At 38.5% G+C, this 21,481-nt stretch overlaps 1 protein-coding gene across 1 annotated transcript in view; it reads left to right on the top strand.

Annotated features, from left to right (window-relative positions):
• Window positions 1–21,481, top strand: part of ptprja (protein tyrosine phosphatase receptor type Ja) — a 90,493-nt gene that overhangs the window by 57,291 nt on the left and 11,721 nt on the right. The window contains exons 20-30 of the mRNA XM_055155912.1: window positions 3,648–3,905; window positions 4,880–5,146; window positions 6,173–6,436; window positions 8,866–9,120; window positions 10,761–11,024; window positions 13,921–14,172; window positions 15,251–15,388; window positions 16,622–16,748; window positions 18,229–18,453; window positions 18,534–18,649; window positions 20,179–20,266. Of these exons, the coding sequence (XP_055011887.1) occupies window positions 3,648–3,905; window positions 4,880–5,146; window positions 6,173–6,436; window positions 8,866–9,120; window positions 10,761–11,024; window positions 13,921–14,172; window positions 15,251–15,388; window positions 16,622–16,748; window positions 18,229–18,453; window positions 18,534–18,649; window positions 20,179–20,266 (2,254 nt within the window). The remainder of the gene's footprint in view (window positions 1–3,647; window positions 3,906–4,879; window positions 5,147–6,172; window positions 6,437–8,865; window positions 9,121–10,760; window positions 11,025–13,920; window positions 14,173–15,250; window positions 15,389–16,621; window positions 16,749–18,228; window positions 18,454–18,533; window positions 18,650–20,178; window positions 20,267–21,481) is intronic.

The raw sequence follows: 21,481 nt of genomic DNA, 5'->3' as shown, positions 1-21,481 counted from the left end.
ACTGTCACTGTTGTTGTTGTTGACGTGTCGTATAGAGGCTTTGCACTGTCTCGTGACCCCTATAGCAACCGTACCCACGCCGCCATGACACTGGGCACGCTATGCTATTGACTTCAGTAGCATTGGAGAAACATGGGCAGGTTTTGTTGTGTATTTGGTTGTTCTAGACGCTCTGAAAAGGATAAAATGAATTGTTTCTTCACTATTCCTCTGGAAATGACTCATCAGGAGCTCAAACAAGGGAATTATCAAAAAAAGACGCGGATTGTAGCTAGCAAAAATAAACCGCCAAGAGATTTCCAATGGTACTATCAAGACACCATCATACCATCAAGGTATTTGCTATTTAAATTGTTTCATAGCTTATTTAATAAAAGAAGCACATTTACTGAACTAAAATTTCATTAATTTATCCAGGAAAACCCGCACTAGTTTACAATTCAACGAACCCACACTGGGCTCCTATGATCAACATAGTGCACGAGTCGAAGAGTCTGTGAGCCGATCCTTGAAAGTTACAGGTCAGACGATAGAGATGCTATCGGCCATGAAAAGATCCTCGCGAACGTTAGAAAGATCCGCTCGCAAAAAGCGATTAATTCTAGAAGACATAGTTGTGGATAAGCAAGACAATGAAGAAAACATGGGTCCTACGACGAGTGACATGTTTATATGTGCGCTGGAAGATCCAGTTTCTACTGCCACTCACACTGCAATGTTTTCTTTTTACATTTTAGTTCAGTAAATGTGCTTCTCTCATTAAATAAGCTATGAAACAATTTAAATAGCAAATACCTTGATGAAAGTGACGTGAGTGTGTCTTGATGGTACCATAGGAAATCTCTTCGCGGTTTATGTTCACTTCCCGTTTTTTTTTCTGATAATTCCCTTGTTTGAGCTCCTGATGAGTAATTTCCAGAGGAACAGTGAAGAAACGAATCGTTTTATCCCGTTCAGAGCATCTAGAACAGGGGTCTCAGACTCGCAGCCCGGGGGCCAACTGCGGCCCTCGGAAGGATTTTTTGCGGCCCTCCACTTAATTCCAAAGAATAATGTCTGTGCGACCTGCGGTAGATGTACGCACAATCCCACCCCCCTACCGCGGGCCGCACTGACAGATGAAGCTGCAATCGGTGCCCATGCAGATTACTAACAGATTACAACAACAGATTATTAACGCAGCTTACATCCCAAAACTCAATTTACAGCAGTTGTGAAGCAACGAGTCTAAGTGGATCTGTTAATATGAGTACACGTGCACATTAGAGGTGAGATCGGGCCTAAAAATCCAGCCCGACCCGACCCGGCCCGCGGGTATTAAAACCCGACCCGGCCCGAGCCCGACCAATTAACTTGATTTGCAGGCCCGAGCCCGAAGCAAACCCGAAATGTCATATTTTATTTGTGAGGACTCGGGAGGAGGAGCAGTGCTCAGCGTCGAGGTGCCAGTCTTTTTGCTCTCGTATAAAAGCAAAGCGCCACATTGACGACATTCAGCGAAGCCAACGCAAGTTTCTGTAGCATTTTCAACAATCAATTTGAAGCTTTTCCACACCTCACTCTTACCGGTGCGTGTTTGTCTTTTCAGTTCTCCTGCCTTTAGTTTAACTTCTTGCTCCTCCATATTGGGGATACCAGGTCAAATAGATGCAGACTTGCGGAGGGGAAGATTATTAAATTAAGAGGGGGCGTTCACGTGCGCAGAGCTCTGGCTCTGCGGATCCTGTTTAGTAGTTAAATAGCAATTACATTACATTACTTCTCTGTTTTATCCAAATTATTTATTTTATAACAAGTATTCCTTAGTTTAGTATCCTCACATTGTTTTAGTATACATTTTATAAACATATATTTATTTGAAGCCCGAGCCCGACCCGACCCGAAGTAATGATTGACATTTTAGGTCGGGCTTGGGCTCGGTCTTAAGATCTTACCTCTAGTGCACATACAGCTTCTTTTTTTTTTCATGCAACCGGGATTTATCGAATACTCAATGTGGCCCAGCCTCACTCAGACTTTATCTAATGTGGCCCCCAGGTAATTTGGGTTTGAGACCCCTGATCTAGAAGAACCAAATACACGACAAAACCTGCCCATGTTTCTCCGATGCTGCTGAAGTCAATGACATATCGTGCCCGGTGTCATGGCGGCGTAGGTACCGTTGCTATAGGGGTCACGTGACGGTGCAAAGCCTCTATATCAGATGTTGTTACTTCCTGTAGGCGTGGTCAGCGATGGACCCGGCAGGTCGCTCAGACTGACCACTATTGATGTAACAATAACTGAAATATCGTGATATCGTATCGTCAAAGTTCTCACAATAATATCGTGGACCAAAACAATATATTGAAATACAAGTGTCTTTGCTTAAATTAGGAGTTATGGTGCAGCAATAGCTGAAAAAAGACAGAGGGAACTACATCAACCATGATCCTTTGCTCCATTTTAGTGCAGACTACATGAAGAAATAACAGTTCTAAGCACTTTTAAGTCTATATAGGGTTTGGCATTACTTTTTACTTCAGCCTAAACCCTTTCGGTCACGATCCATGGGGTTGTAGTCTATGTTTTGTTTTGTTTTGTTTTGTAGTGCTGCAAAATGACTGAATAAACTACTACTACTACTACTAATTATATGTAAAAATATTATAATAACAAAGAGCAAAAACATAATAAATACATAAAAATAAATAGCAAAAATATCAAGAAACTTGTGTCAAATAAGGTGTAATTAAATAAATGTTTATATTTAAGTAAAATAAATGATTGAAATATAGTATTATAAATATATACAAGAGGTCGTAAGGAGAAACAGCGCAAAAATGATATGACGATTGACAAGACATAGGGTTATCTGTTACATAAGGGTGAGTGGTTGTACAGTTGTAGGGAGTATTATCTGTTACATAAAGGTGAGTTGTGGTACAGTTGTAGGGAGTATTATCTGTTACATAAGGGTTAATTGTTGTAGAGTTGTAGGGAGTATTATCCTTTACATAAGGGTAAGTGGTTGTACAGTTGTAGGGAGTATTATATGTTACATAAAGGTGAGTTGTTGTGCAGTTGTAGGGAGTATTATCTGTTACATAAGTGTGAGTTGTTGTACAGTTGTAGGGAGTATTATCTGTTACATAAGGGTAAGTGGTTGTACAGATGTAGGGAGTATTATCTGTTACATAAGGGTGAGTTGTTGTAGAGTTGTAGGGAGTATTATCCTTTACATAAGGGTAAGTGGTTGTACAGATGTAGGGAGTATTATCTGTTACATAAGGGTAAGTGGTTGTACAGATGTAGGGAGTATTATCTGTTACATAAGGGTAAGTGGTTGTACAGATGTAGGGAGTATTATCTGTTACATAAGGGTGAGTTGTTGCACAGTTGTAGGGAGTATTATCTCTGACATAACGCTGAATTGTTCAGTTGTAGGGAGTATTATCTGTTGCATAAGGGTGAATTGTACTGTTGTAGGGAGTATTATTTGTTACATAATGGTGAGTTGTGGTACAGTTGTAGGGAGTATTATCTGGTACATAAGGGTGAGTTTTTGTACAGTTGTAGGGAGTATTATCTGTTGCATAATCTCACTGTTTGAGCGGAGTTGTAGGAGCCTGTTGTCATTATTAATTTTATTTCTGTTTTCTTTTCAGTCCCTAATCCTCCACGAAACCTCAAAGTGAGCCTTCAGACACTGAATTCTCTCAATTTTACCTGGGACACTCCTGAAGATATGCAGCCAGATCAGTACCACTTCAATGTTTCCATTGACAACAAAACCAAAACGCCTCAAAATCACGCAGGCATCACCGAGGAGAACCTTCAGTCTGGAACTCCCCACAAGATCACTGTTATTACTGTCGGAGTTAATGACTTCAGAAGCGAGGAAGTGACCGCTGTGGCCTACACAAGTAAGAGCTGAAAACTCATTTAGCCGCATTTTTTAAAAGAACATATTTAAAGTGCCGATATTACGCTATTTTCTGATCTGTGTTATAATGTTGGTTCCTCACCACAAATAAGCCTGGAGTTGTGTTTTGTTTCATTCACACGTTTAACACACAAATCCTGCAAATTTTGTCTGAGTTCTTCTCTCAGACTCAAAACACTTTGTTCCACCTTGTGATGTCATGTGGTAATACAGCAGGGCTGTCAAACTCAAATTCACAGAGGGCAAAAATTAAACACTGGGACTAAGTCGTGGGCCAAACTAAATATTTATTGAAAAATTTGAACTGCATGTTTTCTCTTCTTTCAAAATATTTACTGTTAAACCTTTTCTTATTAAAATAAATGTTTAATCAATAGTTTTGCTCAAACACTGAATCCAGAACAAGCAAAAAATAAAATAATAACACAATTTTAAATAAATAATGTCTCTATAGTCGATCTGTACCCAGCGGGACAGCTCTAATACATATTTGATATGATCTCGCGGGCCAAATATAATTATATCGCGGGTCAAATTTGGCCCCCGGGCCTGAGTTTGGCATGTCTGTAATACAGGATGCTCTACTGTGTTTTTAAACTCCATACCTCTTCACTAGAAACATTTGGGTGATTTCAGTCAGTCTGGAATTGCCAATCTCTACTGAACTAAAGCTAAAAGGAGTGGTTAACTTGAAAACTACCATTAGATGACATCACAAGGTGGAACAGAGCATTTTGAGTTTTGGAGATGTAGACAGACTAATAATAAAGGGTTACTTTAAAGTACTTTAAAGGGTTAAGGGCTGTGAATGAAACAAAACACATCACCAGGCTTGTTTTTGAGGAGGTAACAACATTATAACATGATTTAAAGCTCATAAGAGTAAATTTTGTGTAACTTTGGACCTTTAAAACAATATACTTAATAAATGATGTGATGTGTTTTGTGTAACAGAGCCATATCCTGTCACTGACCTGCAGCAGACTGAAATCACCCCGGATTCAGTCACGCTGATTTGGAATCAGACTGAACACAAACCAGGTTATAGATATCTGGTGGAAGTCAGTAACAGCTCTGGGCCCACATCAGCACCGTTAAACGTTACAGACTTGACAGTGAAAGTACAGGGGCTGATCTCTGGCACCAACTACAGCTTCACTGTCACCACACAAACAGCAGATGGCACTGCCGCCTCTCCACAGACCGTGTCCTACTTCACAAGTATGTTATCTGCTTCAATGTCACATCCATAATGTTTTTATTTGTGGTCTAATGAGGCAAAGAATGTTTTTAATAATCTTTGGATCAGCAAACTGATGCAAAATAAAATCAAAATAAGAAAATAAAAAAAACAACTATTTTCTTTATTATTTGTCTCTAAAACCAAAATGCAAAAACAGATAACGATTCGTTTTTTTCAGTTTTTAATTTTGTGTTTCAATGAATAATGGAAAAAACTGATGACGGACTGAACCAGGACTGAACCAGGACTGAACCAGGACTAAAACAGGTCCGGGCCCAGACTGGAACCAGACCGGGACTGAGACCAGGACATAGACTGGGACCAGATCAGAACTGAGTCCAGGACCAGACCGGGACCAGGCCAGAACTGAGTCCAGGACCAGACAGGGACCAGGCCAGAACTGAGTCCAGGACCAGACTGGGACCAGACCAGACCTGAGACAAGGACTGAGACCGAGACTAAGACAAGGACCAGATCGGGACTAAAACCGGGACTAAGACCAGGACCAGACCAGGACCAGACCGGGACTGAGACCGGGACTGAGGCTGGGACAAGATCCTAACCAGGACCGAGACAGGGACTGAGAACAGGATCAGGACTGAGACCAGGACTGAGACCGAGACTAAGACCAGGACCAGACCAGGACCAGACCGGGACTGAGACCGGTACTAGACCAAGACTAAAAACGGTTTAGTCCTGGTTTAGTCCTGGTTAATTCAGTTTTTTCCATTCTTCATTTAAACACAAAATCGAAAACTGAAAAAATGAATCGTATCTGTTTTTTCATTTTGGTTTTGGAGACAAATAATAAAGAAAAAAGCAGTTTTTTCATTTTCTTATTTTTGGTTTAAATATGAAAAACAAATGAACAAATGAGACTGATTGATTCTAGACTTTTGTAATTTCTTATAAACCATAACAAATTGTATCTGTATCTGTATTATATGATAGTGCTGGCTTCTTTTCTGTTAGGTTAAATGTAATTCTTCTTCTTATCTTTGCAGGGCCCTATGGGATTAAGAACTTGATGGCGGACACTTTAAATACAACCTCTATTAGTCTCACCTGGACTCAGCCGTCAGAGTACAAGCCTGAATACACATACGTGGTGGAGACGTCAGGCTGTAGAGAAACTCACAACAAAACTGTTACTTCTGAAAACACAGAGTTAACAGATCTGACTTCAGGCACCAACTGCAGCTTCTGTGTTACCGTCAAAGCTGAAAATGGAATAGAGAGTAAATCTGAATGCACATCTGCATATACCAGTAAGACATCGTTTTTCATCTATTATGGGGTTAACACGGCTTGAACTGGCCCTATGAGACGATCCTCAAAAGTTTTCACGAGCTTTTTTAAAAATGTATTACTTTTTGGCAAATAATAACACATCTGCGTCTTGTATTTTGTAGATTTTTTTTTTTTTTTCAATTAAAAAATGGTATTTATATGAAGTATTTATATTTAAACGATTATACATAGATATATAATCCTTTTCATTATTAAGTATCATCATCATTATTATTGCTATTATGTTCTTTATTTTATTATTATTTATTTATTTTTTATCTACTTTCTACATTTATATTGAGTTTATGTGTGGACAAAAAAGCCCTGAATGAATTGCAAAAAAAAAAAAAATTGAACGATTATTTGACGTATTTACATTTGCCGCTGAATTTTCGTCACCTGACAAGCTCAGTCAACACACGCAGAGTTCTGTAGCGCAATTAAGGACAGCAAAAATGGCGAGTGTTAAAGTACGAAAACGTGACAGAGGGTGCCGAGTTTTCAAAGAACAGTGGACGACCGATTAATGTTTTTGTTCAGAGTAAGGAGCGTGCGCTTTGTCTGATATGTTAAAAAAGTGTGGCGGTTTTCAAAGAATCTAATCAGCGTCATCAGGGTCTTACAATTTTATTATACAACCGACCCAAAACCCAGTCCTCATCACAGTCAGGAGCGAAAATGTGGCCCCCAGAGAAAAAAGTCTGGTGATCATGTGTAAATGTTTATTAACGCTTAACTCGTCGTTTACTAAAAAGTTTAATTAGTACATAAGTAGTTAATACCACATAATGCACAAGTAGTTCGGCAATGTCTTTTCTATTTCACTGCTCCATCGCCCTCGCCGTGACGTCCCCACATGGATCTATAATTTAAAAAACTGGATATAGCATTTTCCCTCTGTCCTGGCCATAGACTGTACGAAAAAAGTGGACAAAGCGAGTGTGACGTCACCCACAGTGTTCAGCGCCGCTCAAATGTAGCTCGGTTACACGATGAATTTAGAGTCAGGCTCCATATTATGAATAGGATTTTTTTGACAGACAAAACAGCGAGAAAAAACCCCCAAAAGGGATCATGTAGAGTGGGTTAATATGAACATTTTAAGATCCAATTGATGAGGCTCACAGCAGCAGTTACAGAGAGACGGGCGACAATATTCCAGTGTAAGTCAGTCGGAGCCAGGGTCAGAAGGAGCCGGAAGAACCACATGTGAACTTCTTATTTGGAACGCGTCGGCTTGTGCGTTAGATATGTCCATTCATATATACAGTCAATGGTATTGTTTCCCAAAGACTGGGTCGCAGCCCTCAGGTGGATCACAAGAGATTTTTTTGGGGTTGTCTGATCTGCGTGTTGCGCTCTCCTCCTGTACCCTGGACTGGAACGCGCTACAAAAACAGACAGGATCATCTATTTCATTAGAAATGTTGAAATGTTAAGACATGTTTTGTGTAATATCTTATCTTTTTGTAATTAGTTTATTGCTGGTTCAGTTGAATATTGAAAAGGAAAAGAAATGGGCTACATTTAGGGTCCAAATAGGCAACTTATGCATCCTTTTATCGCTGGTTCAAAACTTGAGTAATACTAATTATTCAGAGAGACACGATCACTCACTCAACAATAAAATATCCTCATTAATGTTCAGTAGTGGTCAAATCCTCCTCCTTATTTTGTGATTTACGAATAATGTCTATTGACTTGGGTCACGAAGGTTTGTGACTTTTAAAATAAAGTTTAGGAAACACTGGTCTATGGTAACGGCTCAAGACCGACTAGTGGCCGCTCCAGGTACTGCAGTTATAGAAGCACAGTGCATTTTTTGAGAATTCAAACTGCCCGTGTTGAGCTGACAGGGCATCCAGCTTTCACAAAAGTTGGATTTTGTATGGATTCTTTTCTATTTTCACAACATAAACTTTTAAATCCTCCTAAAAGTTAGTTTTGTAACACTTTGTCTAGCCCCGCTCTAAGCCTGTACTAGCTCTGCTCCAGCATCTCTCGCTCTGATTGGTCTAAATGCTCCACGCCGTACACGTTACAGATGTCACACGGGTGGGAGGCGCTTGCCGGGATTGAGGAAGTAAATGTGGAAGAGAAAATTATTTTTGGGCCCATGCGCCAATGAACACAGACCACTGAAAACGATATGACGCCATCTTGGGTTCACCTTCCAGATTTTATTATAGTTCCCTCCCAGGCTTGTTCCATTCGTAGATATTTTTACTCGTCAAGTTGAATCTACTCAAATAATGTTCCTAATTCAAGTCGTTTTAACTTACCAAGATATGACATTTTCAGTGTGAGTTGAGTGTTTTGTTACCATCATATTTTCAATGGTGTCTGTAATAAATAAATAAAAATAATAATATAATAATAATATTTTCTCTCTCTCTTGCTTCAACAGAGCCTGAGAAAGTAGAGCCTCACATCTCCAGTCAAGGCCTCAACAACTCCATTTTGGTTTCATGGGCAAAACCTCCTGGAAATGTTGAAGTTTATAGAGTTTCTTTAAATGACACAAGCTGGTCTGGGGAGCTTAACTCTACTGCCCGATTTCATATATTTGAGAACTTGTCTGCTGGAAGAATTTACACTGCTGTGGTTGAAACCCAAAGTGGAAATTTTAGTGAACAATCAGAATCAGTCTCTAACGCCACATGTGAGTATGGCTGTTATCATTATTTTTCTGTGAATTATCTAAAAGTAAAGACACGGCACCATTCGTTTTGGGACCAGTTATGATCCTGACTTTGGCTTATGAGACTAAAAGGTCCAATAATACACAAAATTGACTCGTGTGAGGGTAAAGCCATGTCAGACTGTTGTTACCTCCTCAAAAACATACGTGGAGTTGTGTTTTGTTTCACACATGCTCGAGTAATCCTGTGTTATTTGGCTGTCTGCATCCTTAAAGCTCAAAATGCTCTGTCCCACCTTGTGATGTCATAAAGAGCTAGTTTTCAAAGTCCATATATCATTCATTCATTCATTTGTTCTTCAATATAAAACCAAAAATAAGAAAATGAAAAAACAACTATTTTATTCATTATTTGTCTCCAAAACCAAAATGAAAAAATGGATAATGATTTGTTTTTTTCAGTTTTCGATTTTGTGTTTAAATGAAAAATGGAAAAAAAAACAGATAATGGCCGTTTCCCGTTTACGTGACTTAAACTGCGATGTCGGACTGAATCAGGACTAAACCAGGATAAAACCAGGTCCGGGATCAGACCAGAACCAGACCGGGACTGAGACCAGGACTGAGGCTGGGACCAGACCAAAACTGAGACCAGGACTGAGACCGGGACCAGGACCAGGACTGAGACTGGGACCAGACCAGAACTGAGACCAGGACTGAGACCAGGACAGAGACCAGGACCAGGACCAGGACTGAGACCGGGACCAGGACCAAGACTGAGACTGGGACCAGACCGGAACTGAGACCAGAACTGAAACCAGGACTGAGACCACGACTGAGACCAGGACCAGGACCAGGACTGAGACCGGGACCAGACCAGAACTGAGACCAGGACTGAGACCAGGACCAGGACCAGGACTTAGACAGGACAGAGGCTGTGACCAGAACAGGACTAGACCGTGATTGAGACCGGGACCAGACTGGTACCAGACCGGCACTAAGACTGGGACTAAATCAGGACTGAAAATGGTTTAGTCCTGGTTCCGTCCTGATTCAATTCTGGTTCAATCTGGCATCGCGGTTTAAGTCATGGAAACAGGAAACTGCTCTTATCCATTTTTTCCATTCTTCATTTAAACACAAAATCGAAAACTGAAAAAACAAATCATTATCCATTTTTCCATTTTGGTTTTGGAGACAAATAATGAAGAAAATAGTTTTTTTTTCATTTTCTTATTTTTGGTTTTATTTTGAAAAACAAATGAACGAATGATACATGGATTTTTCAAGTTTCTACCTGCTACATCTTCTACTTTTTTATCAGAATTAGATTTTATTGATCCACAAGAGAAATTTGTATATCTTTATTCAGTAAAGATGGGCAATTCCAGAACTGAAATTATCCAAATGATTCTAGTGAAGGTGCATGGAGTTTAAAAACACAGTGGAGCTCTTCCTGTTTTACCACATGACATCACAAGGTTGAACAGAGCGAACAGAACTCAGTCTAAATATGTAGGATTTGTGAGTTAAACATGTGTGAATGAAACAAAACACAACTCCAGGTCTGTTTAATGAAGATGAGGGAACAACATTATAACAAAAATCAGAAAATATCATAATTTAGACTCTTTAAATGTATGTGTAATATTCGTTTCTAGTTCCTAACCCTCCTGGAGTCATCGCCGTTCAGGAGCAGACCACTCGCTCCATTCATGTCACTTGGATCGAAGCTCCTCTCATGTCTGGTGCTGAGTTCCATTATCAAGTGGAAATTTCACCGAACTCGACAGTCATCACCACCACTCAAACAAACTATACATTTGCTCAACTGTTGTCTGGAACATCTTATAATATCACCGTGACGACCGTCGGCGTCATGGGGTTCAAAAGTGAAACTGTGCGGCGCGACATGATCACCACAAGTAAGGCTTATTTACTGTTCAAGATGATTGCAAAATAGGCCTGTCATGGTCATTACTGTATCGACTTATGGTTCAGTATGTGCCGTGATGGACCGTAACGGAGTAAAAATAGTAAAGTGCTGTATTTAAAGGTGCACTGTGTAACGTTTTGATTGGTTGTTTCTATGGATATGTCATTGCTCTGCCTGGAATGTTCCACAGTATGACATTAAACAGCTCTACCTTACATTTATTCAATTAAAGGTGGATTTATAGCTAAAAAAAATATCTAGAAATGTAAATATAGAACCTTTTATGAATCTGAGCTTAAATGTTTGCTTAAAGATGCATTGTGTAACTTTTCGGGTAGCGTGACTCATCAGCTGGTTTCACGTCATGGAACCTCGCAGCATTAGGATTCGTTTGCTCGATGACACGTATGTAATGCACCTAATACCGCAGGAAGAAGGGCAATAACGTCTTTCCCCTGGATAGAATTCACCAAAGTCCAAAATCCCATCCGTTACACTCAGCCTATTGCAAGTGCAGGTGCGTATACTGCATGGATATAAAACCATTAAAGATGCACTATGTAACTTTTGTGATCGTCCATGTAGATCAGGGGTGTCCAAACTGGCCCTCAGACCAACTTCAGGCTTCTTGTTGAAATGGCCATAATCATAGGCATTAATTTTGACAGAAGATTTTAGTAATTCTACCACTGAAACCTCAATAGCATCACATTGCACTGTGATAAAATAAAATGTATGTTTTCAAGCTTTATTAAAGATATGGTGGTTCTGTCAAAACAGTGTAAAATGCACCCATTTGGATTATCCAGTGTATAAACCAGCGCACTTCTAGCTTGATTCATCAGCCGATTTCACTTTGTGGAAACCGTCTAATGTCGCAGCGTTAGCATCCGTTCGCTCAACGGTAGGCAGATACTTTTTTATTTAACCAATCGCTGCTATTTGGTCATGATGTATGTACTGCATCAAATCCTGTAGGAAGAAGGGCAATAACGTCTTTCCCCTTGATAAAATTCACCAAACGTTCTCTTTGTTCCGGCTTTAAATCCTCAATCTCGGGAATTGTTGCCAACACAATGTATGTCTTCGTCTACATTCGTCTCGACCGCTTTGTTTACTGTTGTGCTGTTCCACAAAAGGGACCCAGACAGATGCTTGAGTTTGGCTTCACAGCTCTTCGCTGATTGGTCGGTGTGCGCTCTACAGCTTCCGGGGTTCTTGCAAACCGTCTAGTGTGTTCTGATTCCTGACCTAGTCGCTGGAGAGAAATGAAAAGTAGCGCCAGCCTGGCTACTTTTCTCGTGAAGCGTCCGTCAGATGCTTTCCTCCGTGGAGATGTTGCTTTGTCTAGAATGTTTGCACTAAACCTTTCTATCTTCATGGAGACCAAACCAGAACAAGTTACAGGTCAGATCTGTGGAGAGGCGACCCTGCTCAGTCAGAATACCTGTTTTTCTAGGATTTTTGAGCTGTAAAAACACCTGTAATTGAATAAATGTAAGGCAGAGCTGTTTAATGTCATACTGTGGAACATTCCAGGCAGAGCAATGACGTATCCATAGAAACAAACAGGTGACAGACACTCCACCAGGAAAATTACATTGCACCTTTAAACGTAATTATGTATTGTGTTATATAAATGTTATGTAAATGTAATTATTGTTTTATTTTAGTCTCATTTTGAACATTTGTTTGAACAATCGTGATAAGATATGCACAGATGCAGCTTTTTAGTTCTGATATTTACCTGTGCAAGGACAGAAAATGATACAGACACACAACTTATTACACAAAAGATCCAGTTGTGTTATGCAAGTGTTATTTATCCTTCACATCACTACTCAGCTATTAACCCTCACTCAGAGTAAAAGTTAAAAAAATATGAGATGCCCCCAGAGGTGTGACCAAGTCGTCATTTTGCAAGTCTCAAGTCCGAGTCAAGTCCCAAGTCAAATACAGGCAAGTCCAAGTCTCGAGTCACTGGCCCATAAGTCCAAGTCAAGTCCACGTTGTCTGCTTTGAGCTTCAAGTCATTTCAAGTCTTTAAACCAAATAACTTAAATGTTTGCCTTTTATAGGAATTTTAAGATAAATTGTACTAAAAAATCATTTGTATGAATATTTGTATAAGAGTTGCAGAAATGCAAATGTTTCCTTTTTAAATGTCTTGACAAGATCTTAAAGCGAACCATTACAGTCAGAATAGAACAAATTCAGATTTAAAAGTGCTTCTCGAATCTTCTCAAGTCCGAGTCAAGTCCCATGTCACTGACCTTCAAGTCCAAGTCGAGACCCAAGTTTTAATCAATTTCATCAAGTCAAGTCCTAAAAATAGTGACTCAAGGTCCTATATTACACAAAATTGACTTTTGTGAGCTTTAAGTCATATTATAATGCTGTTACCTCCTCAAAAACACACTTGGAGTTGTGTTTTGTTTTGCTTTTTTTAACTTTTAGTTCAGTAGAGATGGGCAATTCCAGGGCTGAAATAATCCAAATGATTCGAGTGAAGGTGTATGGAGTTTAGAAACACAATAGAGCACTTCCTACCACATGACATCACAAAGTAGAACAGAGTGTTTTCTGTTTGTGAGAAGAACTCAGCCTAAATATGCATTGGATTTGTGTGTTAAACATGTATGAATGAAACAAAACACAACTCCAGGTCTGTTTGTGATGAGGAAACTATTATTATTATTATAACACAGATCAGAAAATAGTGTAATATGGGCCCTTTAAAGTCCTAACCAGGATATCTGCTGATTTGAATCACACGTCAATATTTAATACCAGGATCAGTATGGCTAGAAATGTTTTTGTCAAATTGCCCACCCATAAATGACTGTATTTCTTATGTGTGTAACTGATTTGTTGTTGTGTTTTAGGACCGTTTCCAGTCAAAAGCCTACAGGCAAAACCCGGAGAGAAGCAGGTTGTCCTGACATGGAGCGAACCAGAAGAATATAAGCCCAGTTACAGATTCAAAGTGATGGGCTCCAATACGGACGAAGCAACAGAAAACCTGCTTACCCACACCATGACTGGTCTGGTTTCTGGCTCGTCCTATTGGTTCACTGTCACAACGGAGACTTCAGATGGTACCACGGGGGAGCCAATGAATATTACCGAATGCACAAGTATGAGCTGTTTTAATCATATTTGAACTATTATGGGTGCGTTCAGACTTGTGTGGTCCTGGTTTGAGCCCAGTTTGAGTCCTTACGTAGACCTGATTTGGTCAAGTTCTGGTTTAGTTTTAATCTAGTCCACTTTTAGTTCTGGATTTAGTTTACCTTATTTTTCGGGCTATTAGTCGCTCCGGAGTATAAGTCACACCAGTCAAAAAATTTGTTATGAAGAATGACGTCTCACCGGACTATAAGTCACACTTTTTGGGGGAATTGATTTTATAAAATCAGGGACCAGGAACCGACATTTCTTCTTGAAAGGCAAGTTATAGTAATAATAATAGCATAGAGGCTGAATAGGCATCTGGTGTGTTAACGTATTTAGAGTTATTCAGATAACTATAGCATAAACAATAGAAAATAAGTTTACCAAACTCTCCATCTCCCTCCAAATCACTAAATCCATTGAATTCTTCATCCTCTGTGTCACTTCTGAGCAACTCCATGACCTCCAGAGGTAAACAGAGCACCCCCTCCTCTTCTGTGTAGCTGTTGTCAGACTCAGCATCAGTTCCAGTTAGAATTATTCCGGCCTTTCTGAATCCTGACAGGATGGTTTCAGTGTCACTGATGTCCAGGCTTTGTCCATCCATCCAATGACGTCCAGGTTCCAAGTTGTATGTTGCACCCTCCCAGTTGACGTGAAGCTGTGTTCTCCATCCCCGCCTTCCGCCAGTCCCTCACGAGTTTTTTGCTGACTCCAAACTTTCTTTCTGCTGCCCGATATTTCACTATTTGTAGCAGAACAGTGGCTTTTTCTGCAGGAGACGTGCGCAGAAAGCTGACACACGAACCCGGAGCCTCTCGCGGCTGTCAGTCTGAAAATTTTAATATCCCAATATGCAATAATCGCACCGGAGTGTAAGTCGCAGCAAACACCCAAAACCATGAAAAAAGTGCGTCTCATAGTCCGAAAAATACGGATGTGCTGATAGTTCAAGTGTGAACGCACCCTAAATTTCTTCTGCTGTATAAGTATTACTTTTCTTGGTTCAGCTTAATTAATTTGTTGTCATCTTTTTATCAGATGCAAGTCCTGTGCCATTCATAGATTGTAAAGCCCCAAATGAAACAAATGCAACAATAACTTGGACATGGAAGAAAGCAGAGGGTCAATTTTCTAATTTCTCAGTGCAGTTTGAGAACGAAACATCTAAAAACCCTTAAAAATCAACTTTGTAAAAGGAGACCTGAAGCATTATACAGAGTACACAGTGACAGTGACAACACAGAGCTGTGGAAACCCCAGCGCCCCTGTCAGCCACACCTGCCGGACTGGAATCACAGGTAGGACCATACAATATTACATACATCATTATATTTGTACCATATTACCATTATGACCATTATTATTTTATTTATTTATTTTCCCTTCTTAAATTAGTATGTTGTTGTGTCCACTCTCTTCATTATTGTCCATTTAACACAAAAAATATAAAATAAAAATAAATAAATAAAAAAACAAACAAATACACATTTTAATATTTTCAAAGCACTCCTGTTAATCTCCTGTAGTTTACTGTGTTCTATGGTTAAAGGTGCATTGCGTAACTTTTCTGGTAGAAGGTCTGCCACCTGTTTGTATCCATGGGGATGTTATTGTTTTGCCTGAAATATTCCACAGTGTGACATTAAACTTAAATATAACTTCATGAAGACAGAGGTATTTAAGTTTTTTTTGTTTGTTTGTTTGTTGTTGTTGTTTTTTTTAGCAAGAAAAACACTTTTAATTGAATAAATGCTGCATAGATGTTTAATGCCATACTATGGAACATCCCAAAGCCAAACAATTGTTTCTATGGAGGAAAGCAAGCGGCAGACTCTACATCAGAAAAGTTACACATTGCACCTTTAAAATAAAATAAAATAAAATAAAAAATAAATAAAATGAAAAATAAAATAATAAAACTAAATTTAATTTAATTAAACAATTAAATTTAATTTAATTTAATAAAAAAAAAAAAGTAATAATAAAATAAAATGCTGTGAAAAAATCTGATACAATTTGAAGTTTTTGAACTAAATTCTAAACAAAACATTTCCAAACTGTCAGCCCTTTATTGGTTTTCAGATTCTAAAATTGTATTATATTATACAAAAATACAAACATTGTATTTGTCATGAAATAGCCAAAAAGTTTATTCACAAATCTTTAATGTTATCTTTTCTACCTGTGACTAAATCCATGAACTGGCGATATTACAACAAAAACACTTCATAATAAGACATGCCTACAAACAATTTATGAATGTTTATTATAAAGTGACACCAAAACCTACACTTCCCCCATCTGTATTAAATATTATTGGTCTATACAATATTGTGACATCACTTGAAACACAGCAGTTACAATGATGTGATCTAAAAGTGTGTGTTTGAATCTTGATTCCTTGTCCAGATCCGCCTTCACTGGAGAAGTACGAAAACATGATTAAACCGGTCAATGTGAAATTCAACGAGTTCTCAATTGAGGTCAGCCGCGATCTTCTGAACAACATCAACGGGCCAATTACACATGTGGGAGTGTTAGTGTCAGAGACTACACCAAAGTTCTTCTGGTATGATATTTATTTTAAAGGTCTTATATTACACAAAATGGACTCTTGTGGAGCTTTAAGTCATGTTAGAATGTTGTTATCTCCTCAAAAACAGACCTGGAGCTGTGTTTTGTTTCATTCACACATGTTTGAGTAATCCTTTATTATTAGGGCCCGTTTACAAACGACAAAAGACCTGAAGGGACTCAGTGCTATAATCTATTTATTTATTTAATGTTTTTATTGGTATGGATGTGAGAATGTGTCTATATTTATTTATTTTTACTGCTACAGATCTGCTTTGTCGAAGTTTTGTTGTATTTTGTACAATGACAATAAATCTAATCTAATATTTTATCGGAAGTGCCTTTCGTTTAGACGGTGATAGGGTTTTTGGGGCTTAAAAATGCCAAAAATCTGAAACCACCCTCCAGAGTGGAAAAGCTGAACTGCCTAAGACGCAAAACTCTGGTTAGATCTGCTCACGTCGCGTACACGTTTGCGTCACATACATACACAGAAACCTGGCATGCATACACAATCGAATTCCACACACTTTTTTTTGCGTAAGGTTGTGCAAAAATATTGAAATATCGATATCAAACTTTATTTATAAAGAGCTTTTCATACAAAAATGTATATATCGTATTATTTAACGTGATGATACAATATTGATATCTTGGGGTGCTGTATCGATATATCATATTATTTTGTTACAGAGCTACAGTTTTGTTGTTTGTTTAGAGGAAGGAAACTTGTTTATGCGACACATTTGACATTTTCACCGTTTTGGTGATTAAAATGTTTGTGTTTCATATTCACTTTGCACAAGAAGTGGTTTAACAAAGACTTTTAGTATCACAGCCATGATTTAATTTTGAAACAAACCAAAAGTGCACTGTATCGTGACCTACATATCGAGGTATGTATCGTATCGGCCACTTCTTAATGATACTGAGCCCTACATTTGCATCACCATATGCACGCAGATTTCCTCCCGAGAATGCTCGTCTAAACGCGGAATAAACAGTGAAGACACGGCGCCACTTTTGTGTCTTCTGTTCACAACGTCATCATATAAACGTAGCCTTAGTCTGTCTACATTTCCAAAGATCAAAATGCTCTGTTTCACTTTGTGATGTCGTGAAGCTGTAGTTTTTAAGATAACAGCTGCCTTTTACCATTAGTTCAGCAGAGTTTGGCAATTCCAGAGCTGAAATTATCCAAATGATTCTAGTGAAGGTGTATGGAGTTTAAAAACGCAGTGGCACACTTTCTTCACAAGGTGTTTATCGTTTGGGAGAGGAACTCAGCCTAAATATGCAGGGTTTGTGTGTAAAATATGTGTGAATGAAACAGAAATATAACTCCGGATGTGTTTGTGACGAGGAAACAACATTATAACATCAGAAAACAGTGTAATATGGAACCTTTAATCTTTCTTTTAACTTTATGACGTCCACTCGTAAAAACAAAACTTTTTCTATCCAGATGTCAGCAAGAAAGAATTGGGGAAATACTTGGAGTCCAATTATGATGACTGGAAAAACAAAAAGTCAAAGGCGTATTTGGCAACAATAATCAACGCGACTGTGAAGACACGCAATACAGAACCTCTCATTCTACCAGTCGGAGATGAGACTACATGGCACGGTTACGGGAATGGTATCCTCGAGGCCACGAAGCAATACAAGTGAGAAAACTTTAGCTGTTGTTAAATAATTTTGTACTGAAATATAGAACGTAATTGTGATTTATTTTTTTATTCCACAGGTTTACTATTGTTGTGTTCACCAAGCTCGAATTGGATGGCGACAAAATAAATGCTGCTGCGTGTCTGTATTCATCTACACAATTTGACAATTCTGTAACACTTCCACAAAATCCAGGTATTTCTTTTATAATAACAATAATAATCTTTATTTATATAGCACCTGTACGAGTTTACAAAGGGCTTCACAATAAAGTAGAAACGCAATACACGCCCAGAAGATAAAATACAAAACACAGAAAATACAAAGAAAAGATACACACAAAAATAGAAAAGGCGTGACGATAAAAGTAAGTTTTAAGAGGTGATTTAAAAGATCTCACGAGACAAAACTGCCACAGGATTTTTTCCCACGTTTTTACATTTGGATTGGTTAAAAAATGTTAGAGTTAATTTCTGGTGAGTTACTTTTTTTTGAGAAGCTGTAGTCCCAAAACTGCTACAATGCCAGCAAAAATATTTAATAAAGTAAATAAAAAATGGTGAGACCAAAAATAGGAAATGGATTACACAATTTATTTGTTATAAAAAAAATGTGAAAATCTCATCTTGTCTCGTTCTCGTAGTTCCAATCTTGTGTCTCGTCTTGTAATGTGGAAATTGTATCTCGTCCTGTCACGAAAAACTGATACTGGTATTGAATATTGACGCCAGATCAGATATTGGCTCTCTGTTTTATAATTTGATATAATGAGACTATTTCCAAGGGATAACGGTACAATATTTTCAAGATATGCATCTCACGGTATGCGATTAATTAATTAAGTAATGCGATTTATTATTTTAGAGGATAGGCTACTTTTTCCTTTAAAATGCCTCGTCAGGTCTTTAGTGTGACTCGTTACCGTCATACTCCAAAGAATTAAGACTTAAAAGTGCTTAATAACAGTTACTTTACCATATAGTCTACACTGCATGAGGCAAAAGATCATAACCAATGCAGTTCTGTCTTTTTTTTATACTTGAAAAACGTTGCAGTTCAACATATTGTGAGTTTTGACGATATGATATCACGATATTTCGGTTATTGTTACATCTCTAATATTTATTGCTCATAGTTGGTCCAGAAAGTCTCATAATGTTTAATGGAAAGTTGTTCTGTTGTTACCTGAGAGACAAAAAACTGCCACATAACACATTTTGTCATAGATTTTACGGTCTATTTTTACTCCCTGAATTGGTATCGAAAGTGAACAAACAAAACTCACAAATCTATTCAAAATCTACAATACTGTTAAAAAGTCATGAGCTGCACTAAATAAAAAGCAGAATGAAACTCTTTAGTATTTCATTTGCATCTGTAATGAGTCACAGAAGTTATTAATTCAACTTTTTATGGCTTAAGGTGCTTGTTTCTATGGATATGTCATTGCTCTGCCTGGAATATTCCACAGTATGACATTAAACAGCTCTATCTTATATTTATTAGTAATAACGTCAATAACATCTCCGGGAGAAAAGCTTTTGACACACTCTTCAACAAAAAAGATGCACTTTAAATCTGATAAATATTGACCCCCCAAAATATTGTTCCAGCTTTCATATATTGAACAATAAATCCATAGTAATTATCATGACAAGTCTTATTTAATTAAATTATTATTATTATTGTTATTTTTAACTTTTCTTTGTGTATTTGTGTTTTAGTCGTCATTGGAATGGCAGTTGGAGTGACCTTGGGTATATTCCTTATTCTGCTGATCGTGCTCATTGGATTCGTCATTTACTGGAGAAGGTTAAATATTATTTTAATATTTCAAGTGAAAACCATAGACTGTATATAGAAATGGACATAGCTATTTTATAATATTCCGCGTTACAGATAGGAAGTGAGCATGGGCGCGCTCCCGGCTCCATCGGCTCTGGCGCCAATTGACGTTGACTCACTGCTGCTGTGAGCCTCGTCATTTTGTTCTGAAAATGTTCATATTAACCCGTTCTACTTTATGATATTTAGTTTTTTTGTCCTTAAATCAATTTCTATTCCTGCTCCAAATTCACTGATATAACTGGCGGCCTCGATGAGCTTCATTTGACTGGAGCCGAACGCTATAGGTGACGTCACGCTCTCTTCAGCCGGGGAGTACACTGTGCGATTCTTGGCCCTTTTTGAGCCGATTTTTTGGGCCAGGCCGAGTTTTGGCTTAATCGTGTGTCTTGCTTCGTGTATTAAACATGGAGTAAGGAGAACTGACTAATACCTCACGACCAGCTCCAGATCGGCAATCATAGGTCGCAAGAATATCAAACCTGTTTGAAATCCAATCGCCTCTCCTGAGGGTTTCGCACTGTTCAAGTTGTTCTTACAGTGTGAGAACATGAATTGTGAGCTGTGAACATTTAAACCCTGTGATTTGGTTGAACAGTTTGAGCTGGAGCTGAGTGAAATGATCGAAAATATCGCACAGTGTACGTCCGACATTAGTCCACTTTTTATTAGCCTGTTTCATCAGCTGGTTTCACTTTGTGGAAACCGTCTGACCTCGACCATTAGGATTTGTTTGCTCGACAGTAGGCGGGTACTTTAACCAATCACTGCTATTTGGTCGAGTAATGCGCCAAATCCCATAAGAAGAAGGGCAATACCGTCTTTCCCCTTGATAAAATTCACCAAACATTCTCTTTGTTCCGGCTTTAAATCCTCGAACTTGGGAATCGTTGCGAACACAAAATGTATGGCTTCGTCTGCATCCATCTTGACCACCTTGTTTACTCTTGTGCTGTACCACAAAAGGGACACAGACAGGTGCTTGAGTTTGACGTCATGGCTTCACAGCTCTTCATTGATTGGCCAGTGCGCGGTCTACAACTTCTGGGGTTTTGCTAGTCGCTGGAGAGAAATGAACTTGAGCAGAGGCATTAAGTGGCACCAGCCTGGCTACTTTTTTATACAGTCTATGGTGAAAACCCAGAAAAACCATTTGCATGTTTCAGATTATATTTTTTTTGT

The sequence above is a fragment of the Boleophthalmus pectinirostris genome, unplaced genomic scaffold (genome assembly GCF_026225935.1).
Source record: "Boleophthalmus pectinirostris isolate CB_2022bp ecotype Guang Dong unplaced genomic scaffold, ASM2622593v1 HiC_scaffold_2, whole genome shotgun sequence".
NCBI lineage: Eukaryota > Metazoa > Chordata > Actinopteri > Gobiiformes > Gobiidae > Boleophthalmus > Boleophthalmus pectinirostris.
This window is presented reverse-complemented; position numbering and strand designations above follow the sequence as displayed.